Source organism: Pecten maximus, chromosome 13 (assembly GCF_902652985.1).
Source record: "Pecten maximus chromosome 13, xPecMax1.1, whole genome shotgun sequence".
Classification (NCBI taxonomy): domain Eukaryota; kingdom Metazoa; phylum Mollusca; class Bivalvia; order Pectinida; family Pectinidae; genus Pecten; species Pecten maximus.
Window position 1 is genome coordinate 6,917,043 of NC_047027.1, and position 26,915 is coordinate 6,943,957.

At 34.6% G+C, this 26,915-nt stretch overlaps 2 protein-coding genes across 3 annotated transcripts in view; one reads left to right on the forward strand and one right to left on the reverse strand.

Moving 5' to 3' along the window:
• LOC117340386 (dynein heavy chain 8, axonemal-like) overlaps positions 1–7,805 on the forward strand; it is a 33,312-nt gene extending 25,507 nt beyond the window's left edge. The window contains exons 13-23 of the mRNA XM_033902148.1: positions 740–813; positions 1,061–1,213; positions 1,501–1,656; positions 2,194–2,310; positions 2,514–2,615; positions 2,957–3,117; positions 5,368–5,524; positions 5,889–6,041; positions 6,352–6,541; positions 6,809–6,930; positions 7,185–7,805. Of these exons, the coding sequence (XP_033758039.1) occupies positions 740–813; positions 1,061–1,213; positions 1,501–1,656; positions 2,194–2,310; positions 2,514–2,615; positions 2,957–3,117; positions 5,368–5,524; positions 5,889–6,041; positions 6,352–6,541; positions 6,809–6,930; positions 7,185–7,472 (1,673 nt within the window). The 3' untranslated portion in view covers positions 7,473–7,805. The remainder of the gene's footprint in view (positions 1–739; positions 814–1,060; positions 1,214–1,500; positions 1,657–2,193; positions 2,311–2,513; positions 2,616–2,956; positions 3,118–5,367; positions 5,525–5,888; positions 6,042–6,351; positions 6,542–6,808; positions 6,931–7,184) is intronic.
• A 6,892-nt stretch (positions 7,806–14,697) lies between these two features.
• Positions 14,698–26,915, reverse strand: part of LOC117340803 (ubiquitin carboxyl-terminal hydrolase 2-like) — a 41,446-nt gene continuing 29,228 nt past the window's right edge. For both annotated transcript variants that reach the window (XM_033902580.1, XM_033902579.1), the window contains exons 7-13: positions 23,192–23,256; positions 22,193–22,296; positions 20,506–20,583; positions 20,192–20,270; positions 19,705–19,803; positions 19,130–19,256; positions 14,698–17,673 (exon numbers count right to left, since the gene is read on the reverse strand). In XM_033902580.1, coding sequence (XP_033758471.1) covers positions 17,583–17,673; positions 19,130–19,256; positions 19,705–19,803; positions 20,192–20,270; positions 20,506–20,583; positions 22,193–22,296; positions 23,192–23,256 — 643 coding nt within the window. In that variant the 3' untranslated portion in view covers positions 14,698–17,582. The remainder of the gene's footprint in view (positions 17,674–19,129; positions 19,257–19,704; positions 19,804–20,191; positions 20,271–20,505; positions 20,584–22,192; positions 22,297–23,191; positions 23,257–26,915) is intronic.

Consider the following 26,915-nt stretch of genomic DNA (forward strand, 5'->3'; position numbering starts at 1 on the left):
GTGTCAGACATAAGATAGAGTATAAGATATAAGACAGACGTAAGATAGTGTATAAGTTATAAGACAGACATAAGATAGTATAAGATATAAGACAGACATAAGATAGTGTATAAGTTATAAGTCAGACATAAGATAGAGTATAAGATATAAGACAGACATAAGATAGTATAAGATATAAGTCAGACATAAGATAGTGTATAAGTTATAAGACAGACATAAGATAGTGTATATGTTATGACAGACATAAGATAGTGTATAAGATATAAGACAGACATAAGATAGTGTATAAGTTATAAGTCAGACATAAGATAGAGTATAAGTTATAAAACAGACGTAAGATAGTGTATAAGTTATAAAACAGACATAAGATAGTGTATAAGATATAAGACAGACATAAGATAGTGTATAAGTTATGACAGACATAAGATAGTGTATAAGATATAAGACAGACATAAGATAGTGTATAAGTTATAAGTCAGACATAGATAGAGTATAAGATATAAGACAGGCATAAGATAGTGTATAAGTTATAAGACAGAGATAAGATAGAGTATAAGTTATAAAACAGACATAAGATAGTATAAGTCAGACATAAGATAGTATAAGATATAAGACAGACATAAGACAGACATAAGATACAAGACAGATATATATTGTTCTTTCTCATAGAACCAAGATAGTGCAGAAAACTATCTCAAAACAGTAAAGGATTAAAGTTGATATCGTTTTAATGTTTCAGAATTCCGAGCTATTTCCATGGGACAAGGTCAGGAAGTTCATGCCAGAAAACTAATTAGTCTCTTCATGCAGTCTGTGAGTAAAATAATTTAATAGTGAAAGTGCCATATATAATGTGTTTGATGTGGTCATCGCTCATGTACTGAAATATATGAAGACCAGCCTGACCAGGAAAGTACTAAAAATAGCCAGGCCTACAAGCCTTAGTGACAATATCTATATATCGAATGAAAGGACGTCAACAAAGGGTGGAGTACAAACTAGTTACTGAAATATTAAGTATTGATAATGCACTGAGTTGAGTATTTTTATATTACCACAGGGTGGGTTCGCCATGCTACAGAACTGCCATCTTGGTCTGGATTTCATGGATGAGTTACTGGAGACAATTGTAGAGACCCAGCAAGTCCATGAGGAGTTTCGAGTGTGGATCACGACCGAGGTCCATCCTGCCTTCCCCATCAGTCTTCTACAGGTACAATCGGCTCACTACTGTTTATCAACTCTGTGATCTCCTGTGGACGCAAGTCTAAAATAGCATACAGATCAATGGCACTTATCCTGCTATTTCTTATTTTGCAATAAATGTGACACCTGCATTTATATGAATTTAGAGGTTATGCTGGTCCCCTGGACTTATTGCATGATAAATACAATACAATTACAGTTGATAAATTGCTACTTGTGTCATAACAATAATCACTTATAAGTTACTACCTCAATTCTTCTATGCTTACCATTTGTCTCCGTTTGTTTTTGCAGTCTTCCATCAAATTTACAAATGAACCACCACAGGGCATCAAGGCGGGTCTGAAGCGTACGTACGCAGGCATCACACAGGACTATCTAGATATCAATACCTTGATGCAGTGGAAACCTATGTTGTTTGGAGTCTCCTTCCTTCACACAGTGGTACAGGTAGGTCAACACGTCACAAAGTAGAGTTAGTCTGTTTATATGCACACAGAAAGACAGATTAAATGTTTATTATAAACATAACAAATGAAATGTTTATCAATATCGTAGTATATAGAGGATATCTAACAGTGTCTTCAGTAATATCGTAGTATATAGAGGATATCTAACAGTGTCTTCAGTAATATCGTAGTATATAGAGGATATCTAACAGTGTCTTCAGTAATATCGTAGTATATACTCATAGTAAAACACTTGTTATAACATCACACAGTCAGCTACATGGCCTATCTCACTATAGCAATCTATCGACTGTAATAAAGGTGAGTAAGTCATAATTTAATGCTCAACAGTTAAACTAGTATGTATTGTTTATACGTGTTTGAAGGAGAGAAACTAGTATGTATTATTTATACGTGTTTGAAGGAGAGAAACTAGTATGTATTGTTTATACGTGTTTGAAGGAGAGAAACTAGTATGTATTATTTATACGTGTTTGAAGGAGAGAAACTAGTATGTATTGTTTATACGTGTTTGAAGGAGAGGAGAAAGTTTGGGCCACTTGGTTGGAACATTCCCTACGAGTTCAACTCATCTGATTGGACGGCCAGTGTACAATTTGTTCAGAACCACCTGGATGATATTGATCCTAAAAAGGTATAAAATTAGACAAACATTTGGAAATACAATAATCATTATATTGTTTAATACTTGGAAAATTCAGCTTAGTCCATGTCGCAACACCTTTTGTCCGTCATATGATTTTTTTAGAGCACTTAACGTCAAATATGGCTGAAAGAATTTCAACCAAATATTAGCCAGAGAAAAGTGTACCATTTAGTTTTGTCTGTATTACACAGGGTATATCTTGGACCACGGTGCGGTACATGTTAGGAGAGGTACAGTATGGTGGTCGAGTTACTGATGACTATGACAAGCGCCTCCTCAATACATTTGGAAGGGTAAGTTAGCCATGTGTTCCATTAACTCTCTGTTATCACAGTCGGGTAATAATACATATTTGGTATATGTTACAGGTATCAATTTATTTTCTTATTGAGGCTGTCACATTGACATGGAAAAAACAACTCTTTAAACATTCTGATTGTGTTTTGACACTACATGCTCCGAAGTCTTAATCAATTAACAAAAAGGATCAAATAAATAAAAAGGATCAGTTTCTCTGAAATTTTATTTTCAAGTTCCGTTGGTTTTTTACCTGTTAAGAAAAATCCTGACTTGATACCGCCATTCCACCACCCTGACTTTATAGAATCATTGGTTTTATTTTGTTGACTGTTAGGTGTGGTTTGGAGACTTCATGTTCCTGGACAGTTTCCAGTTCTATATTGGATACAAGATCCCCAAAGTAAAGGGTATTGATGACACCATGGCCTTCATAGAAAACCTGCCATTGGTCGACTCCCCAGAGGCTCTGGGCCTTCACACCAACGCTGACATCACGTAAGATACACAGACATCAGTAAACTTGTGTAGCGAATGCCATTTTATAGATCGCTTGTGAAATTCCTCAATGTATTCTACAACTCGTATAGAGAATGCCATTTTATAGATCGCTTGTGAAATTCCTCAATGTATTCTACAACTCGTATAGAGAATGCCATTTTATAGATCGCTTGTGAAATTCCTCAATGTATTCTACAACTCGTATAGAGAATGCCATTTTATAGATCGCTTGTGAAATTCCTCAATGTATTCTACAACTCGTGTAGAGAATGCCATTTTATAGATCGCTTGTGAAATTCCTCAATGTATTCTACAACTCGTATAGAGAATGCCATTTTATAGATCGCTTGTGAAATTCCTCAATGTATTCTACAACTCGTATAGAGAATGCCATTTTATAGATCGCTTGTGAAATTCCTCAATGTATTCTACAACTCGTATAAAAAATGCCATTTTATAGATCGCTTGTGAAATTCCTCAATGTATTCTACAACTCGTATAAAAAATGCCATTTTATAGATCGCTTGTGAAATTCCTCAATGTGTTCTACAACTCGTATAAAGAATGCCATTTTATAGATCGCTTGTGAAATTCCTCAATGTATTCTACAACTCGTATAGAGAATGCCATTTTATAGATCACTTGTGAAATTCCTCAATGTATTCTACAACTGAATAATGAACAAATGATCACCCTAAGATAGTTTTAAGTACTCATCAAAAGACATGGAAACTTTTCCATTTCCAAAACTTTTCTGCAAATGTTTTATGTAGGAACTCAAAACTGGATATAATGAAACATGGAGAAGAAAATTGCTTTGTAACATATTTAATCATTAGCTGCAATAAAATTAATTTATAAACTGAAGAGTCCGTGAGAGTGTATAGTTCTGCAAAAGTGGTGCACTTTATAATACATTTTGTATTTACAATTTCTGCAACATTCAACTGAGTTCCACATGATTTATTTTTGGCATCCATTATTTCGGGATATGACCGAACTGGGGTATACAAACTTACTGAAGGCTGTTGTTTAGGTATTCAGAGTTCAGACTTTGGTGTTCTTTGTATAGGTATCGGACTAACCTGAGTACAAACTTTCTGAAAGTTGCTGTTTAGGTATTAGACTAACCAGAGTTCAGACTTTGGTGTTCTTTGTATAGGTATCGGACTAACCTGAGTACAAACTTTCTGAAAGTTGCTGTTTAGGTATTAGACTAACCAGAGTTCAGACTTTGGTGTTCTTTGTATAGGTATCGGACTAACCTGAGTACAAACTTTCTGAAAGTTGCTGTTTAGGTATTAGACTAACCAGAGTTCAGACTTTGGTGTTCTTTGTATAGGTATCGGACTAACCTGAGTACAAACTTTCTGAAAGTTGCTGTTTAGGTATTAGACTAACCAGAGTTCAGACTTTGGTGTTCTTTGTATAGGTATCGGACTAACCTGAGTACAAACTTTCTGAAAGTTGCTGTTTAGGTATTAGACTAACCAGAGTTCAGACTTTGGTGTTTTTTTATAGGTATCGGACTAACCTGAGTACAAACTTTCTGAAAGTTGCTGTTTAGGTATTAGACTAACCAGAGTTCAGACTTTGGTGTTCTTTGTATAGGTATCGGACTAACCTGAGTACAAACTTTCTGAAAGTTGCTGTTTAGGTATTAGACTAACCAGAGTTCAGACTTTGGTGTTTTTTTATAGGTATCGGACTAACCTGAGTACAAACTTTCTGAAAGTTGCTGTTTAGGTATTAGACTAACCAGAGTTCAGACTTTGGTGTTCTTTGTATAGGTATCGGACTAACCTGAGTACAAACTTTCTGAAAGTTGCTGTTTAGGTATTAGACTAACCAGAGTTCAGACTTTGGTGTTTTTTTATAGGTATCGGACTAACCTGAGTACAAACTTTCTGAAAGTTGCTGTTTAGGTATTAGACTAACCAGAGTTCAGACTTTGGTGTTCTTTGTATAGGTATCGGACTAACCTGAGTACAAACTTTCTGAAAGTTGCTGTTTAGGTATTACACTAACTAGAGTTCAGACTTTGGTGTTCTTTGTATAGGTATTGGACTAACCTGAGTACAAACTTTTTTATTGTTCGTTGATTAGGTATCGGACTAACCTGAGTACAAACTTTTTTATTGTTCGTTGATTAGGTATCGGACTAACCTGAGTACAAACTTTTTTATTGTTCGTTGATTAGGTATCGGACTAACCTGAGTACAAACATTTTGGGTGTTCACTGTTTAGGTATCAGACCAACTTAAGTACTTCTGTTCTGGAGACAATGATGAGCATCCAGCCCAAGGACAGTGGTGGGGGAGCTGGGGAGACCAGGGAGAGCATTGTATACAAGATGGCGTCAGACATGCTTAGCAAACTACCAGGCAACTACTTACCACACGAGGTTGGTGTCCTACACATTTGACAAAAATAGTTGACTACGTTGTTACAGTAGAACATGTTGACGGTTTATATAAGAATAGAGTAAGACATGAAATCAGTTTTCAAAGCATTTATTGTTTGTGACATATTACTAAACCTGGAAAAGTGCTTCAGTTCAGTATACCATTTAAGTCAATGGAGTTAGAAAATTTGCATGATGTAGACTGAAAATTGAAGTAAGGAAATAAAAAAAACATCAAAAGAATCAAGCAATTGTTTATACACTGAATATGTTCAGTATTTTGATGTACTATGATCTAATGTTGATAGCACATGGTTTGTTTGTGTGTGTTCATTGTCGTTGATGATGAACTGTGTCATTACAGGTGCGTGATCGACTGAGGCGTTATGGACACCTGCAGCCCCTCAACATCTTCCTCAAGCAGGAAATTGACCGAATGCAGAGGGTGATCTATGAAGTAAGAATTACACTGACAGATCTCAGGCTTGCTATTGACGGAACCATCATCATGAGTGAGGTGAGCTGTTAGAATTGCTATTGATATATTGTACTATTCTAGTAAATGGCTGTTAAGTTTACATGGCTAATATTTCACAGTTGTCCCTGCTGTCTGAACTAGTTCGTGTTGTTGAGTAAACTATCTGCAGGAATCCTTATGAATATACTGTATATCCTGTATATACATTTATTTGATTATATAAAATATTGGCTGGGTACAATCCCCCAAAAACAACATTCCCCAATTTTGATAGTTTTGTTTTAGAGTAAATCTCAAAACTTGTGATTTCCTGACCTCTAAATTTGGTAATTACTCCATCAATTGACAGAATCTGCGTGATGCGTTGGACAACATGTTTGATGCACGAGTGCCCAGTCTGTGGAGAAAGATTTCCTGGGAGTCCTCAACACTAGGCTTCTGGTTCACAGAGTTACTGGAGAGGAACGAGCAGTTCTACGCCTGGGTGTTTGTTGGCCGGCCTGATGTATTCTGGATGACGGGATTCTTCAATCCTCAAGGTAAAAGTTCTGACTCTACATTAACTTTCTGACTTGTGCTACTTTCAAATTGATAGTTTATTTAAATAAAATGATGACAAATTCAAAATTAGTGGGTGGCATACTGGGCTTTTTACAGTATGAATATGGTACATTGTATAACCACATATGATATTTGAAAGAGAAATTTTAAGGAAAGTTGGACTGAAAACAAAAACATTGAAATTGGTAATGATACAGGATTAAATAAAACCTTACTTTACTTTAATTTTTCACGATCATTTTCAGGTTTCCTGACAGCTATGAGGCAAGAAGTGACCCGAGCACACAAAGGCTGGGCCCTTGATTCTGTTACTCTCCACAACGATGTTTTACGACAGAACAAGGAGGATATCTCATCAGCACCTCCAGTAAGTTGGAGCCTTATCATACAGTCAGAAATTAGGTCATTTCAGCCAGCATTCTAATGGTGTCATAAAGCTAGGTGAAATCGGTCTTCTGTTATTCTACATTTCTGAATTGTTAGGTATTTGTTTACTTGGTTTGCAACCTTTAAATTCAATTCTTGGTCATTTTAATTGAAAGTGCCATTCAAATTTTTTGTATCATATTATTTTCAAAATCAGTTTATACTGGGGTATTAATGATGTTTCCTGTCCTACAGGAGGGTGTGTATGTTTATGGCCTTTTCCTGGACGGTGCAGCCTGGGACAGGAGGAACAGTCGTCTGTGTGAGTCCACACCCAAAGTACTGTTCACTGCCTTGCCAGTTGTCCATATGTTTGCTATCAACTCTACTGCCCCCAAGGACCCACGCCTCTATCAATGTCCGGTTTACAAGAAACCCAACCGTACAGATCTCACCTACATCACTTTCGTTGTGCTCAAGACCAATCAGAACCCGGACCACTGGATCCTACGTGGAGTGGCAGCTCTGTGTGACATCAAATAGTTTCTGTTAATATCTCGGTGATGTTATAAACACATTGACATTTCTAACATCACAGTTAACCTTAGGTAATTATACGATCTGGCAGTATATATGGATGAATCTGATGTGTTCTCTAAAGAACCCTCTTGTATTTATATCATTGAGTCCAGTCGAAAATATTATAACAATCACTAAACTTTCTTTAAATGTTGACAACAAACAATATTTTTGCATGATCATCGGAAAAGTTCTATCTAATATATTTTTACAAAGTTTTATGTATTGCATTTTTTTTTTAATTCTATATTTTTAATTTATTATGAGTATTTAATGTTGAATAAACATGTTCTGTTACCTCGTCTCTGATTTCTTTTATTTGATGTTAAGGTAAAGATCAAACAAATTTTCACATATTATATAGATGGTAACCATGTGTTAAAACCGTTTGATATTCCAGTACAGTTAGCAAGGCGCCCTGTACTCTTAACTTTTACATATCAGTATCTGCAAGAAACCTAGGTGATTACAAGTACCCGAGACTGCTTCCATTAAGAGTGCTTGATAATTTATTCCTTAATGTAATGCCCTAACTTGTCCAACTTTCTCTTTATCAAGAGGCCCAGATACCTGATATTGGAGTTGTAACATGCTGGGCTGAAGATATACCAAGTTTTTCAAATGAATTGCCTTGACCTCCATTCAAAGTCACAGGTGTCAAATATACTAAAATATTCAGACAACTGCTTGTAAATATCCCAGAGACCTGATATTAGGCCTGTAGAATGCTTGGGTAAGTTTAAGGGTTACCATGTGTGTTAAATTGAATCACCTTGACCGATATTCAAGGTCACAGGGATCAAATATACTAAAAAGTTTAAGGGTTACCATGTGTGTTAAATTGAATCACCTTGACCGATATTCAAGGTCACAGGGATCAAATATACTAAAATCCTTTAAATAACTTCATATTAATAAACAAAGAAACCCAGAGACCTATAATAAAACCTAGCCTACTCTGATACTATAATAAAATGGTAAGAAATCTGCTTTGTATCTGCATAAATGACCTAGATCAGGTTCAAACTTGCACTTGAAGCTGGTGAGTGTATAGTGTACATTGTTGGGTATAATTTTCAATGCTTAATCGGATTGTATTTTGACTTTTTGTGCAACAATCACAAGGCTGTCGGAGGCATAAAATGTTAAAAAGGTATTGTTGACATTGTCCAAGGACTTTATGATGTTTTTATCCCTCTGCCCTAGGGAGGTTTAGCAGTTGGTATACAAATCGGTCTCAGCCAGCACTGTAGTTTTGATGGTCAAAAACAGTGCCAGATTCATCAAGTGGTCTAGTTGTGTCCTCTGTTATGGAGGAGTTATCAGTTTCATTATTTTCATGGTAACCATGGAAACAAATATTCAAAATCTTTGGTTTAAGAATATCTCAAAGACCCTTTCAATTAATTCCTCAACTGAGTGGTCTAGTAGTGCCTTCTAATAAAGGGTCTACAGTTTTGATGATTCACAGTGTTAACATAACATATCTCCAAAGCCATTTAAAATAACTTTGATTTTATACAAACAAACTGAGTGTTGACCGGTTAATTTTATACACACCAATCGAGTGTTGACCGGTTGATTTTATACACACCAATCGAGTGTTGACCGGTTAATTTTATACACACTAATCGAGTGTTGACCGGTTGATTTTATACACACCAATCGAGTGTTGACCGGTTAATTTTATACACACTAATCGAGTGTTGACCGGTTGATTTTATACACACCAATCGAGTGTTGACCGGTTAATTTTATACACACTAATCGAGTGTTGACTGGTTAATTTTATACACACCAATTGAGTGTTGACCGGTTAATTTTATACACACCAATTGAGTGTTGACCGGTTGATTTTATACACACCAATCGAGTGTTGACCGGTTAATTTTATACACACCAATTGAGTGTTGACCGGTTAATTTTATACACACAAACTGAGTGTTGACCGGTTAATTTTATACACACAAACTGAGTGTTGACCGGTTAATTTTATACACACTAATCGAGTGTTGACCGGTTAATTTTATACACACCAATCGAGTGTTGACCGGTTAATTTTATACACACCAATCGAGTGTTGACCAGTTAATTTTATACACACTAATCGAGTGTTGACCGGTTAATTTTATAAACCCCAATCGAGTGTTGACCGGTTGATTTTTAGCCCACCATCATCAGATGGTGGGCTATTCAAATCGCCCTGCGTCCGTGGTCCGTCCGTCCGTAAACAATTCTTGTTATCGCTAATCCTCAGAAAGTACTGATCGGATCTTTCTCAAATTGCATATATAGGTTCCCCTTGGTGCCTAGTTATGCATATTGCATTTTGAGAACAATCGGAAAACAACATGGCCGAAAGGCAGCCATCTTGGATTTTGACAATTGAAGTTTGTTATCGCTATTTCTCAGAAAGTACGGAAGGGATCTTTCTCAAATTTCATATGTAGGTTCCCCTTGGTGCCTAGTTATGCATATTGCATTTTGAGACCAATCGGAAAACAACATGGCCGACAGGCAACCATCTTGGATTTTGACAATTGAAGTTTGTTATCGCTATTTCTCAGAAAGTACTGAAGGGATCTTTCTCAAATTTCATATGTAGATTCCCCTTGGTGCCTAGTTATGCATATTGCATTTTGAGACTAATCAGAAAACAACATGGCCGACAGGCAGCCATCTTGGATTTTGACAATTGAAGTTTGTTATCGCTATTTTTCAGAAAGTAATGAAGGGATCTTTCCCAAATTTCATATGTAGGTTCCCCTTGGTGCCTAGTTATGCATATTGCATTTTGAGACCAATCGGAAAACAACATGGCCGACAGACAGCCATTATTGCTAAATCTTAAATTTTATATATAGGTTCCCCTTGTTGGTAAAGTACTAGCTATAGAGGGCTATTTCTGAATTTACACAGATTAGTAAGACTTAGAGGAAGGGAAAAGTAGAGAAAAGATCAATCTGACATGAAACCTATGAAGATCATTCAATGGTGGTCGCCAAGATCCCTCTGGGATCTCTTGTATACACACCAATCGAGTGTTGACCGGTTGATTTTATACACACAAACTGAGTGTTGACCGGTTAATTTTATACACACCAATCGAGTGTTGACCGGTTAATTTTAAACACACTGAGTGTTGACCGGTTGATTTTATACACACCAATCAAGTGTTGACCGGTTGATTTTAAACACACTAATCGAGTGTTGACCGGTTAATTTTATACACACAAACTGAGTGTTGACCGGTTAATTTTATACACACCAATCGAGTGTTGACCGGTTAATTTTAAACACACTGAGTGTTGACCGGTTGATTTTATACACACCAATCAAGTGTTGACCGGTTAATTTCAAACACACTAATCGAGTGTTGACCGGTTGATTTTAAACACACTAATCGAGTGTTGACCGGTTAATTTTATACACACAAACTGAGTGTTGACCGGTTAATTTTATACACACCAATCGAGTGTTGACCGGTTAATTTTAAACACACTGAGTGTTGACCGGTTGATTTTATACACACCAATCAAGTGTTGACCGGTTAATTTCAAACACACTAATCGAGTGTTGACCGGTTGATTTTATACACACAAACTGAGTGTTGACTGTGCAGTTACTTGCTGTGGATTGATGATTTTCTTTGGATACTCTGGACTCTCACTGCACCACACTCCAATGTGTACAACTTTAAATCACCACTTCTGTTCCATCCTTCATATTGAAAAATGCCTCTAAACATTCAGTTATTACACCAAGATGGGGACGGACTGCACGATTACTATATCCCCTGTCCATCTTGACCCCAGCGTCAATTCAAATTCCTTTGGAAATTCTCAGCAAATCTGAAAACCAATGTGATGAACGGGCCTGGCCGTCGGTATACTGAAGTTGACGGGAGTAATGACAACACAAAAGATTGAATTCATGGAGGATTAATGAATGTTTTATTACATAGCACTAACGTAAACCTTTCTCTCCATAACTTTGTACATAAACAAATTGGGTACAACCCTTTGTAATATAACCTTTGTTCTCTTAACATAATCTTGATACACACTTTGTAGAGCTAAACCTCTAAAGATTCGTGCACCTGTGTAAAAGTTAAATAGGTGCAAAAACAACAGAATTTGTTATATTTCAGTAGTTAAAATGTATTTCTCCTCTTGAAAAAAAAATTCTGATGGCCACTTAATAAAGAAAGGTTCCTTGGTGTGAAAAGTTTGATGAACAATTCAATACCATAAAAAAATCTAAACTTATTTTATTCACATTTTTAAACATGTGCCAGATAAGTACACAATAATGATTACTGTAATATGTTTCTTATCTGTGCACAACTTGCATCTAACAGGTTTATACACTAAATAAAGCTCCATAAAAAAACAAATATATTAAATCTTTAACTGACCAACTTCTGAAAGTTAGTCGCAATAACTCTCCACATAAAAATAAAGTCAATCAAGTATTAAAATTGACCGTAAAACATCAGTACAACTAATAATATTACTAGGATTGTTTTAATAAATTATATATGTGTATATACATAGTACCACCGTTCAGTCCATATATAAACCTTTTCATGATATCACAGATATTGTTTAAAATATAACACACAGATATGACTAGGCTACACGTGTTAATAGTTCAACAATTCTCAAACAAGAAATCTTATTGTGTTAAACTATTTCTGATGAGTTAATAACAGGCCACAATTATATCTTACTTCAAAATTACTTAAAATTACAATATCGACGTCTCATTTTTGCCAACTAATTCATACATACAGAAAGACTAAAATGAAATCCTTTCACATATGACCCTTTTTTTTTACAATTCCGACTGCACCAGATGCCAAAACAAGAAGTATTATTATATTGAAATTAAAGGGACATCACGGTAAACCAATTTTTATTTTGTATTTTTTCATATTATTGGGTATATCTTTAAAAAAAATATCCTTATGAACAATAACCATTCTAATTTGATGATATATGTATTTAAAAAACATCAATTATTAATTATAAAAAGGTTATCACAATTCGTTGATCAATAGTCTGAATATGCAAATTTTGTGACATATACGATAACACGCATGCGCACAACACACTAAAACACCTGAAAACAAAAATGGCTTCCAATGTGAATCGACTGCGGTTGAAAACGATAACAGCTTCCGCAATGAAGAGAATAATTGGAAAATGGGTCAAACACAATCCTAGAATTAAACTGGGGAAGCAGTACAATACAGTTCAAACATGAAAACAGCAGTAATACGGACGCTGCTCGTATTCTGCTTGATTGCTGGATAGTAGGTCATGACAATCTCGGTAATATTTACACAAACTCGGTAATATATAAATACAGTCTGTACCAGTACATCGCTACTGTCACTATACTATATGTACGGTGTTTACACTTATTTACACATAAATATATGTGCCGGAATATATACAGAACGTGTTATTTAACATTTAAACCACTGTATAATATCGTTGTCCAACTAATCCAATTCGCCTTGTAAACTATCGTGTGTTTGTGTTGCCTCGATTTCAAAACAGTTACGTGATGATTTAAAAATAATTTCCGCGCTAAATTTAGAGGGGGATTCCCAACTAAATCAAGTGGTCAAGCTGGACATGAGGATCGACTGTGAACATTGGGACAGCACAGAAACATAACTGGAAAGGAACAAAACACGTACATTCATTGAAAATTACAACGTTTTTACCGTGATGTCCCTTTAAACATGAAGTAAAATAAGAACATTCTTCATACAGAGAATTCTTTTCTGTGTTGTAACAGTCTCCTTTTCTGATTGATACAGGTTTATTCCCTGTCCAGATTATAACAATACAACAATACTAGTGTGTACAGTGTGCAAGTTGTACGATTAGTTTTCCTATTAACATGTTAATTTATGTGAAATTATTGATGAGAAGTGAATATCCCGGTAAAAATAAGTGCTTAACAACTTCACTTTGCATCAGGATGTGTGAGGACACCAGAAAATACTATACAATTCTCTAATTATAATATAAAATGTATAACATTTTAATAATTAAGTACACTCAACAATGATTTAAAGAAAGAAGACTTCTGAATCAGCAAAAAAATTTTCAAAAGATGTCGGGGGGGGGGGGGGGGGGAAATGTGATCATTCAAAATTGTAAAAAAAAAAAAAAAATCTAAATAAAACTGAACACTTGACTATCAATCAAAAGTTTTAGAATTCACAAGATGGACATATTAAAAGATGTACAGGGAAAAATCATATTTTAGAAACCATTTCAGTTCCAATGTCTTACATGTAACGACTCTTCTAAAGAGTAAAATATTTTGCATAAGATGTAAAAATATGGACAGAATTAACAACATGCATGAATAACATTCACTTCAAAACATACCAAGACATGGTAACTATGAATGTATTCATAAATACCACAACCACAGTTTATCAAAACATACCAAGACATGGTAACTATGAATGTATTCATAAATACCACAACCACAGTTTATCAAAACATACCAAGACATGGTAACTACGAATGTATTCATAAATACCACAACCACAGTTTATCAAAACATACCAAGACATGGTAACTATGAATGTATTCATAAATACAACAACCACAGTTTATCAAAACATACCAAGACATGGTAACTACGAATGTATTCATAAATACCACTACCACAGTTTATCAAAACATACCAAGACATGGTAACTACGAATGTATTCATAAATACCACAACCACAGTTTATCAAAACATACCAAGACATGGTAACTATGAATGTATTCATAAATACCACAACCACAGTTTATCAAAACATACCAAGACATGGTAACTATGAATGTATTCATAAATACCACAACCACAGTTTATCAAAACATACCAAGACATTGTAACTATGAATGTATTCATAAATACCACAACCACAGTTTATCAAAACATGTGCACGAAAGGTCAAGGTCATTGACCCTAATTGTGGTACATATTATAAATGTATGTACACTGATGTAATATCTGGTGGTCATCAAGAATCAATTTAATAACTGACTTGTGTCCATTATAATACTATGAACCAGTGTGTAAGAGTGAATGGTAGACTTTTTAAGTCAATTTATGAAAAAAAACTAGATCTTGCAGAGATCAAAATGACAAAAATATTTTTTTTGAGGGGGGGGGGGGGTTAAAACAGGAACAAGAGATTCCTTAATCTTCATTTTTAACATTTCACATAATGTATAGCCATTCAGTGTATACAAAGTTTCTTAACAAATCTTGCATGACAGTCAAAATAGTTTACAACCATTATTTGCTCAAATTGATAATCATGTCACTGAAAAGTTGATTAGCAGGTGATAATGCTGAACTGTAAAAATTATGCAGCAAACTTGGTGAAAAACAAACTTACTGGTGAAAACAATGAATCAGCAGACAGCTGTAAAGCATGAACCACATACAGAGGCACAGCATTCAGATTTACCTCTGGATGCTTTTAATTATTAGTTCACTTCAAAAGTTTAAAGATAAAAAAAGAGAAGCTTAAGAGTGGTAATAGTATAAAGTATTGAATGTAACTTTTCAAATTGTACAGAAATAAACAATGGTCTAATTCCTGTTTCAATCAATCATAATTACTCTTTGGTTGTAATGTAGCATCTTAAAGAGAGAAATTTCCTCTAATGTTTTTCGTTGTTTTACATTAAAAATAAATATCTCAGTATGGTAACACAATGTTGGAACAACAGATTTAATTTTGTGAGGTATTTAATCGGGATAACAAATACATTTCTAAATTCAGAGTTTATGGTGAAGGAAGGTAGCAGAGTTCTTCAATATATTAGGATTGTAGAAGAGTGCTTTGAAGTTGAATTAGGAAAGTAAGCAAAATCATCAGTTTTTAGGATATATTTTGCTTTTGCTAAGTTTGACTGAGATGGTATTGGTAAATTACTCAGCAAGCATTGTTTAAGAAGTATGTTACTCCAAAAAATATTAGTACATAAGGACACAACATAAAGTTGGAGGTTTTTTAAATGGGTTTTTTGGCTTCTTTAAATTTGATATAGAAGATGAATAAAAGAGTTTTAGTTGACCAGACTATCATTGTTCTCTCAAATCCAACTCACAAATCAAAATAAAGTCTGTTAATCAGAATCTACTGGCAAGCGATTATAGGGAACTGACTAATCAGATAAATACAATATATTACACTACTGAAAACGTTGATCCCGTGATTCAACACTCAGAGTATGTCCTCACAAACCACACATTAGTCTCATCATAAAATAAAAAAAATCATTTCAACATTTTGACATTTGTCATGTACAAGTCCGACATTATTAGTATGTCCTTCATTTGAAAGAAAACCAGGACAAAACTTTAAATGTATCAGCTTTTTTCTTCTTTTTAAAAAAAAAAAAAAAAAAATCACCAAACAAATGTAAACTTCCTTATATTTGATTTGGTCAGCAGCATGAGGTATGTTTTTCATTTTTATTGGTTTTTTTTTTCATACCCAATACTTGAGATTGAGAATTTATATTGTGAGTGTATGATTATTCAATAGTTAATTCCAACATGGAGTTTTTCAATGTATAATTATGACAGAGATTTCCTGAGCATGTGTAATGACAGAATTATTGCCCTTTCATACAAAACTAATTCATATATAAATGGGTGGAAATAATATCACAAATAAAATTGATAAATTAAATTCACAACTTAAATGACTTAATAAAATATCAAAATTTCTCCCAAATAAAACACAATATCATCACCATTCATACACATGTGACACACGATTAGAATTAAACGGACCTATCTACAGGATCAACAAGTGTTCTCCACAAATTTACTCTGTAAAGCTGCTGGTTACATAAGTCCCTTGCTGCTTTGTATCCAGGGAAAATGTAGTTTAAATAAAATAAATATTTTATAATAGTTCTATTACCAACGGCCATTCAGTTACATTGATAACCGAAGAAAGTTACCCATCATATTAAATATTTAAAGCATGCTCTTTTTCCCCCTTCATACTAAATATTCAAATACTATCCTAAATAAATTAATATTTCCCTTCAAACTAAATATTATCCATCCTACTTTAACATTTACAAATATCATTTTTCCAAACATTAAAACTCAGGTGAACCCCACACCACATCTCAGTTAGAATAAATAACATCGGCCCTAAACTTAGGTAAATATGACTAATAATCACATTTCTTTTGGGGGTGAAAATAAAAACTTTAATCTCCACTCATTAATAAATGAAGTAGAAATAAACGTGACAAGAAATGACAACGTCTCAAGTATAATGATATCTGATAAAATGTCCAGCACCTCTGGTTTTTATGATATAGAAAAATCCTTTTACTTTTACTGGCTGAATGTTACACAAGTGAAAGTTTTTGGGGTTTTTTTTGTTTTTTTTTTTAATATCAAATTTTGCAATTTTTTCCCAAAAACAATTACTTTAATCGCAGATACATACTGTCATCACCAACAATTGACCAAAGCCAGGAGTTTGGTTCCTTGATTCAATGATTCTGTTGGTCATTATTTTACAAAGCTGGAACTGGAATCTTTTAACAAAGTTTTAAACTAAACAAAAACATTATCTTTCATAAACATCTAACAATACTTGTGCGAGTATTTTTTCCTGTTATTTTCTTCTATAACAGCAGAAAAACTGAGGATGAAGTTGTTAGTGCAACTGTGTTCAATACTTTAAAATCAAGTGTATTTAAGATTTTTTCCACAATAAAACTTCAATCAGAATTATGATTATCTAATATCAAAATGAATCATTTACATGAAAAAAATATTATTCTATAATGATTCTAAATAGATTTATTCTTCGATTGTATAATTAATTTCATGTTATAATTCTCTTTAAAAAGAAATGTGTTCAACAAGAAAACTGTATACAGTTGAGTGGATGTAAATGGTCTCAGCAGAATCCAATATCATCGCCTTGAGGCTTGATAAATCAAATGTAGTTTCTGTAAAGTACTTGTGAGTTAGTTCCAAGTCCAACAAGTTGATCTAGTGTTGAGGTTATAGGCGTGCAGACCTTTGGCTGGACAGTTCATAAAACAACACATAGGCTTCTGGTGATATCACACTACTGGAAGTCGTCGAAGACACTCTGTAATGATAAGGTTTCAAGTACAGATATTTCATGACATGTATTTGATAAATAATAATAATAATTTGGAATTTTATGTACCGCTATAACACAGCAACAGCCATCTCAAAGCAGTTCATAAATTATCGTCCATGGTTACTGGGCCTTTAGTCACCAGCCAATGTCTTTCTCAACTCCCTAGGGAGCATACAACCAGTCAATGTCTTTCTCAACTCCCTAGGGAGCATACAACCAGCCAATGTCTTTCTCAACTCCCTAGGGAGCATACAACCAGCCAATGTCTTTCTCAACTCCCTAGGGAGCATACAACCAGCCAATGTCTTTCTCAACTCCCTAGGGAGCATACAGCCAGCCAATGTCTTTCTGAACTCCCTAGGGAGCATACAACCAGCCAATGTCTTTCTCAACTCCCTAGGGAGCATACAACCAGCCAATGTCTTTCTCAACTCCCTAGGGAGCATACAGCCAGCCAATGTCTTTCTCAACTCCCTAGGGAGCATACAACCAGCCAATGTCTTTCTCAATTCCCTAGGGAGCATACAACCAGCCAATGTCTTTCTCAACTCCCTAGGGAGCATACAACCAGTCAATGTCTTTCTCAACTCCCTAGGGAGCATACAGCCAGCCAATGTCTTTCTCAACTCCCTAGGGAGCATACAACCAGCCAATGTCTTTCTCAACTCCCTAGGGAGCATACAGCCAGCCAATGTCTTTCTGAACTCCCTAGGGAGCATACAACCAGCCAATGTCTTTCTCAACTCCCTAGGGAGCATACAACCAGCCAATGTCTTTCTCAACTCCCTAGGGAGCATACAACCAGCCAATGTCTTTCTCAACTCCCTAGGGAGCATACAACCAGCCAATGTCTTTCTCAACTCCCTAGGGAGCATACAACCAGCCAATGTCTTTCTGAACTCCCTAGGGAGGATACAACCAGCCAATGTCTTTCTCAACTCCCTAGGGAGCATACAACCAGCCAATGGCTTTCTCAACTCCCTAGGGAGCATACAACCAGCCAATGTCTTTCTCAACTCCCTGAGAAGCATAAAGTCGGAGCTGCCATTACTCATTTACGGTCAATTGGACCATAACAGAGTAAAGTATCTTGTCAAGGATACAACACAGTGCCCATGCTGGGATTCAAACTAGAGACCCATTAGTCATGTAGCCTTGCATCCTACAACTAGACCACTGTGCCTTACATTCAGATTTATATAAGATAAATTTAATTTCATGCATTTACACAAGATTTAAGTTAAATTTCATTGCATGTATTCAGATATATTGAGATTTAAGATGAATTTTGTTGCAAGTATTTACATATAGACCCTTTGCTGTCTCTTTTGTTGGTATAAGGCCAATTTTTAATTGGTGATGGGGCCTATTACTGGACCCTAAAGACAGCTAGATAAACCCCTGGTGGGGCTAGCTGTGGCCGACGTAAACATTGATGTACCTGGTGTCATTGAAGGAGTTCCATTCGCCAGAGTAGGGATGTTTACAGTAGGCGGTGTAGTGGCCTGAATACACACTTCCTATATGATTACTGACGGCATACAAATTGTATACCACTCGTTGTGTACCTGTTCAGGGTAAAAAGACAAAAGCCAGTTTCACACCAGTATAATTTAACAAAGGCTCACTTACAGATATCAAATTACAGCTGTACCTGACTAGCAGAAACCTTATTTTAGTATTTTGGGTACAAAGCTGAATGAAGGTCACAGCAATTTTACCTTTTTACTGTCTTATCAATCACAACAAATGTTGGTGCACTCACTTAACTCAATTTCGAGCACAATTCCCTTATATATACAGTACATGATTACTGTACAATATTACATCATCACCGAAATGAAGTTTCATGTTAACTGATGCATTACAGTATTAATACAGAAATGATGTTTTATGTTAACTGATGGACAAACAGGGTCAGAAACGTGTCCCTCCACTATCAGGACTGAAGTATAAACATTTCATAAACCGACTATAAATTTATGATTTAAAGTTGAGCTCTAACTCGAGTTGTACCTTTTTCAGAAGCGTAGTCGGTCATATCTAAGGTACTAGGGAAGTCTACACAGGACGATACTTTCTGGCTGTAACGGCCTTGGCTGAAACGCTTCAAGTCTGGGCACAAGATAAGGAAGTTTTACTTAACCTTGGTGATAGTAACAACATGCTGTATGGAAATTCATGTTTAATACACAAGGGCCATTCAGACATAAAAGTTCCTACACATGTATCATTTTGTGGTGTATGTGGTATTCATGGAATAGACTAAAAATATACAAAAGGTACATCAATCCCCAAGCATATAGTTTACCAATGGAAACCATGAAAATAACCCCCCAGAGAAAGAGTCATGTTCGCAGTAACTAAAACTGAAAAAAACATGGAGACTATCTAGTGACTAACTGAAGAGGCAGCTTTCTGACATCACAGGGGGTAATAATGTCACAGTTGTGGTGTGATGTAGTCCCTACTTAATAACAATACCAGTACATATAAAGGATACGAAGGACGAGGATCTGTGGAAATCTCTGTATACTGAAACTCTTGGTACAGGCTTTCCTCTTCTTACACTGCTCACACGTCTGAAACAGTCACGGTACTGTTAGCCGGGGGTAACTTTACAAGGACAATGGAAGCTAAGACAACTTCATTACAAAATAGATTTAAAAACAAAAACAAAAAAAACACCAGTTTATTAACATCTTTTAAGGTGAGTTAATCTCCAAGCACTCATGATTAGTTACAAATTTCTAAATTTTTGAAATACCTGCTATATGAAACATTAATTTGGTATATAAAGCGGTGTTGAGGACTTACAGGTCGTTCATCATGATCGAGCTCCTCTTCCTTCATAAACAGGTTGATACACTGTTGTATACTGACCTGGGACCCTCTCTGTGAAGATAGAGAAACAAGTTCAACTGTTATTAAATTTAGCAGGTAAAAGGTTTGGTTTTACATTATTTAACATCCTGTCAACAGCTACAGTCAGTTAAGGAGGACCTCCTTCCTTAATATTTTGTGTGCAAGATGCTTGTGTATGTGTTTTGGCAGACTGGGGTATACATGTACTTGTTTTTGTCTGCTCATGATTGTGTAGAACTGATGACGACTTTATTATGCTATCTGATGATTGCTAAGGCATACTGTCAAAGACACCCAGGACACTCCATCCAGTCACATTATACTGACAACAGTAAACCAGTCATCCCACTCCTGAAAGACTGTGCGTTTACCAGGAGTAGTAACTGCCATTTTTATAGACCCTGCAGGGATGTCTCGGCCACTAGAGAACCTATAGTCTTCCTCACATGAGAAAATGCTCAACTGTAGGCCAGAAGTGAGACAGAGCATTTGTAACAGAGAACCTAGAGTATTTGTCTCGTAATGTCATCTGGTTACATGATAAATCTACAGATACTTCCTCTCACCTGTAAACCAGTGTGGGAGGGAAACTAGAGAATACAGAGCCAACCCACATCATCAGGGCAGTTGAATCTGGTTCTCACATGAGACTGAGAATCAAAATCCAGTGACAGGCAATATGTCCTACAATGTTTACTACCAATATGTCCTAAAATGTTTACTACCAATATGTCCTAAAATGTTTACTACCAATATGTCCTACAATGTTTACTACCAATATGTCCTAAAATGTTTACTACCAATATGTCCTAAAATGTTTACTACCAATATGTCCTACAATGTTTACTACCAATATGTCCTACAATGTTTACTACCAATATGTCCTACAATGTTTACTACCAATATGTCCTACAATGTTTACTACCAATATGTCCTACAATGTTTACAACCAATATGTCCTACAATGTTTACTACCAATATGTCCTAAAATGTTTACTACCAATATGTCCTAAAATGTTTACTACCAATATGTCCTAAAATGTTTACTACCAATATGTCCTACAATGTTTACTACCAATATGTCCTAAAATGTTTACTACCAATATGTCCTACAATGTTTACTACCAATATGTCCTAAAATGTTTACTACCAATATGTCCTACAATGTTTACAACCAATATGTCCTAAAATGTTTACTACCAATATGTCCTAAAATGTTTACTACCAATATGTCCTAAAATGTTTACTACCAATATGTCCTACAATGTTTACTACCAATATGTCCTACAATGTTTACTACCAATATGTCCCACAATGTTTACTACCAATATGTCCTACAATGTTTACAACCAATATGTCCTAAAATGTTTACTACCAATATGTCCTAAAATGTTTACTACCAATATGTCCTAAAATGTTTACTACCAATATGTCCTACAATGTTTACTACCAATATGTCCTACAATGTTTACTACCAATATGTCCTACAATGTTTACTACCAATATGTCCTACAATGTTTACTACCAATATGTCCTAAATGTTTACTACCAATATGTCCTACAATGTTTACTACCAATATGTCCTACAATGTTTACTACCAATATGTCCTACAATGTTTACTACCAAAACACCACTTACCTTTGGAATTGGCACAGACAAATCCCAGAACGGATCAAATGTTGTCGACTTGTGACCACAATCTTTGAATCTCAGTTCACTTTTCAATTGACCAACAAATATTTCTGAAAAGAATACATAACTATCTATCAAATTCACCTACCCTGTTTTATTTTTTCATATATTTTGCTAAATTACCCGTTTTATTTTCCATGTATTTTGCTAAATTAATATATGTTAATGACATCACATTCTGAACACATGTTATTAATATTTATTTCTCATATTAATGAGTTAATGCATTAGCAAACATCTGTAAAAGATCATATGCCTAGATCTCACTTTGACACACACATGATGCGAAACAGGACCAAATTATAAATCCGGAGTAGACAGGGATCCAGACTAAGACAGGGGCCAGCTTTGACAAGTTATACTGTATGTTTTAATACTGTGTGGTTATATTATAAAACATAGTCTCACATTATCAAATTTTACAGTAAGGCTTGGAAGCGGTATTTTTCGGTGTTGTGATCAAAGTCATCGTACTTTCAGTACAAGCATATATGTACAACCTCAAATAAGCACCTTCCCCTAGTGTAGAAGAAAAGTACAGTTTGGAACAAGGACTTATTTGTGAACCTGTTTTTATTAAAAAGAGGGCTTATTTGTGACTAGGGGCTTATTAGTAACCATGGTCTTATTTGTAGATAGGGGCTTATTTGTAGATAGGGGCTTATTAGTAACCAGGGTCTTATTTGTAGATAGGGGCTTATTTGTAAACAGGACAGGAGTGTATTTGTGATGAGGGGCTTATTTTTGGACAGAAGCGTATTTCCAGGGCCTCATTTGCAGAGAGAATTGAATTGCAATAGGATAAAAGCAACCTCAGATCGCATGTTGATTTGGTTTTCCTGAAGCCAGCTAAACCTCTAACAGGAAAAACAAAATCTAATCAAACGATGCAATCGAGACCAACCCTACATTTATAAAATAACTATCTATCAAATTCCGACTTACCAACTATCCGACTGTTACCATAGGAAAGGTAAACTCTATAATACTCCTCCGCTTTTTCACTGTCGCTGAAAGGGAAACAAAATCATTTTACTGCAATGTCCGGAATATAATACTGTGGTAATCTCTTTGATCAGGTTAGATTTAAAGCAAAAGAAATGTAAAAAAAGTCATATGCAGAATACATATTAAGAAATTGAAAAGTAATATGGTTAAATCAAACTTTCTCCATCAGGTCATTAACTAGCGTTATTAAGATGAAGACACAGTCTTCACCAATTATACCCAACTTAATGACTAACACAACATCAGTAATCTCAGGATCACCAAAATGTATGTATCTATTATCATGCTGTCACACATATAAAACTCTCTCTTCTTTGTGTACTGTATGTTATATAACTGTCTTTGTGTACTGTATGTTATATAACCCTGTCTTTGTGTACTGTATGTTACATAACCCTGTCTTTGTGTACTGTATGTTATATAACTGTCTTTGTGTACCGTATGTTATATAACTCTGTCTTTGTGTACTGTAGGTTATATAACTGTCTTTGTGTACTGTATGTTATATAACCCTGTCTTTGTGTACTGTATGTTATATAACTCTGTCTTTGTGTACTATATGTTATATAACTGTCTTTGTGTACTGTATGTTATATAACTGTCTTTGTGTACTGTATGTTACATAACCCTGTCTTTGTGTACTGTATGTTATATAACCCTGTCTTTGTGTACTGTATGTTACATAACCCTGTCTTTGTGTACTGTATGTTATATAACCCTGTCTTTGTGTACTGTATGTTACATAACCCTGTCTTTGTGTACTATATGTTATATAACTGTCTTTGTGTACTTACTGTATGTTATATAACTCTGTCTTTGTGTACTGTATGTTATATAACTGTCTTTGTGTACTGTATGTTATATAACTCTGTCTTTGTGTACTGTATGTTATATAACTGTCTTTGTGTACTGTATGTTATATAACCCTGTCTTTGTGTACTGTATGTTATATAACTGTCTTTGTGTACTGTATGTTATATAACTGTCTTTGTGTACTGTATGTTATATAACTGTCTTTGTGTACTGTATGTTATATAACCCTGTCTTTGTGTACTGTATGTTACATAACCCTGTCTTTGTGTACTATATGTTATATAACTGTCTTTGTGTACTGTATGTTATATAACTCTGTCTTTGTGTACTGTATGTTATATAACTGTCTTTGTGTACTGTATGTTATATAACCCTGTCTTTGTGTACTGTATGTTATATAACCCTGTCTTTGTGTACTGTATGTTATATAACCCTGTCTTTGTGTACTGTATGTTATATAACTGTCTTTGTGTACCGTATGTTATATAACTGTCTTTGTGTACTGTATGTTATATAACCCTGTCTTTGTGTACTGTATGTTATATAACCCTGTCTTTGTGTACTGTATGTTATATAACCCTGTCTTTGTGTACTGTATGTTATATAACTGTCTTTGTGTACTGTATGTTATATAACCCTGTTGTCGTGTACTGTACGTTATATAACCCTGTCTTTGTGTACTGTATGTTATATAACCCTGTCTTTGTGTACTGTATGTTATATAACCCTGTCTTTGTGTACTGTATGTTATATAACTGTCTTTGTGTACTGTATGTTATATAACTGTCTTTGTGTACTGTATGTTATATAACTGTCTTTGTGTACTGTATGTTATATAACTCTGTCTTTGTGTACTGTATGTTATATAACTGTCTTTGTGTACTGTATGTTATATAACTCTGTCTTTGTGTACTGTATGTTATATAACTGTCTTTGTGTACTGTATGTTATATAACTGTCTTTGTGTACTGTATGTTATATAACTGTCTTTGTGTACTGTATGTTATATAACCCTGTCTTTGTGTACTGTATGTTACATAACCCTGTCTTTGTGTACTATATGTTATATAACTGTCTTTGTGTACTGTATGTTATATAACTCTGTCTTTGTGTACTGTATGTTATATAACTGTCTTTGTGTACTGTATGTTATATAACCCTGTCTTTGTGTACTGTATGTTATATAACTGTCTTTGTGTACTGTATGTTATATAACTCTGTCTTTGTGTACTGTATGTTATATAACTGTCTTTGTGTACTGTATGTTATATAACCCTGTCTTTGTGTACTGTATGTTATATAACTGTCTTTGTGTACTGTATGTTACATAACCCTGTCTTTGTGTACTGTATGTTATATAACCCTGTCTTTGTGTACTGTATGTTACATAACCCTGTCTTTGTGTACTGTATGTTATATAACTCTGTCTTTGTGTACTGTATGTTATATAACTGTCTTTGTGTACTATATGTTATATAACTGTCTTTGTGTACTGTATATTATATAACCCTGTCTTTGTGTACTGTATGTTATATAACCCTGTCTTTGTGTACTATATGTTATATAACTGTCTTTGTGTACTGTATATTACATAACCCTGTCTTTGTGTACTGTATGTTATATAACCCTGTCTTTGTGTACTGTATGTTACATAACCCTGTCTTTGTGTACTGTATGTTATATAACCCTGTCTTTGTGTACTGTATGTTATATAACCCTGTCTTTGTGTACTATATGTTATATAACTGTCTTTGTGTACTGTATGTTATATAACTGTCTTTGTGTACTGTATGTTATATAACCCTGTCTTTGTGTACTGTATGTTATATAACCCTGTCTTTGTGTACTATATGTTATATAACTGTCTTTGTGTACTGTATATTACATAACCCTGTCTTTGTGTACTGTATGTTATATAACTGTCTTTGTGTACTGTATGTTATATAACCCTGTCTTTGTGTACTGTATGTTATATAACCCTGTCTTTGTGTACTATATGTTATATAACTGTCTTTGTGTACTGTATGTTATATAACCCTGTCTTTGTGTACTGTAGGTTATATAACCCTGTCTTTGTGTACTGTATGTTATATAACTGTCTTTGTGTACTATATGTTATATAACTGTCTTTGTGTACTATATGTTATATAACTGTCTTTGTGTACTGTATGTTATATAACCCTGTCTTTGTGTACTATATGTTATATAACTGTCTTTGTGTACTATATGTTATATAACTGTCTTTGTGTACTGTATATTACATAACCCTGTCTTTGTGTACTGTATGTTATATAACCCTGTCTTTGTGTACTGTATGTTATATAACCCTGTCTTTGTGTACTATATGTTATATAACTGTCTTTGTGTACTGTATATTACATAACCCTGTCTTTGTGTACTGTATATTACATAACCCTGTCTTTGTGTACTGTATGTTATATAACCCTGTCTTTGTGTACTATATGTTATATAACTGTCTTTGTGTACTGTATGTTATATAACTCTGTCTTTGTGTACTGTATGTTATATAACCCTGTCTTTGTGTACTGTATGTTATATAACTCTGTCTTTGTGTACTGTATGTTATATAACTGTCTTTGTGTACTGTATGTTATATAACCCTGTCTTTGTGTACTGTAGGTTATATAACCCTGTCTTTGTGTACTATATGTTATATAACTGTCTTTGTGTACTATATGTTATATAACTGTCTTTGTGTACTGTATGTTATATAACTGTCTTTGTGTACTGTATGTTATATAACCCTGTCTTTGTGTACTGTAGGTTATATAACCCTGTCTTTGTGTACTATATGTTATATAACTGTCTTTGTGTACTATATGTTATA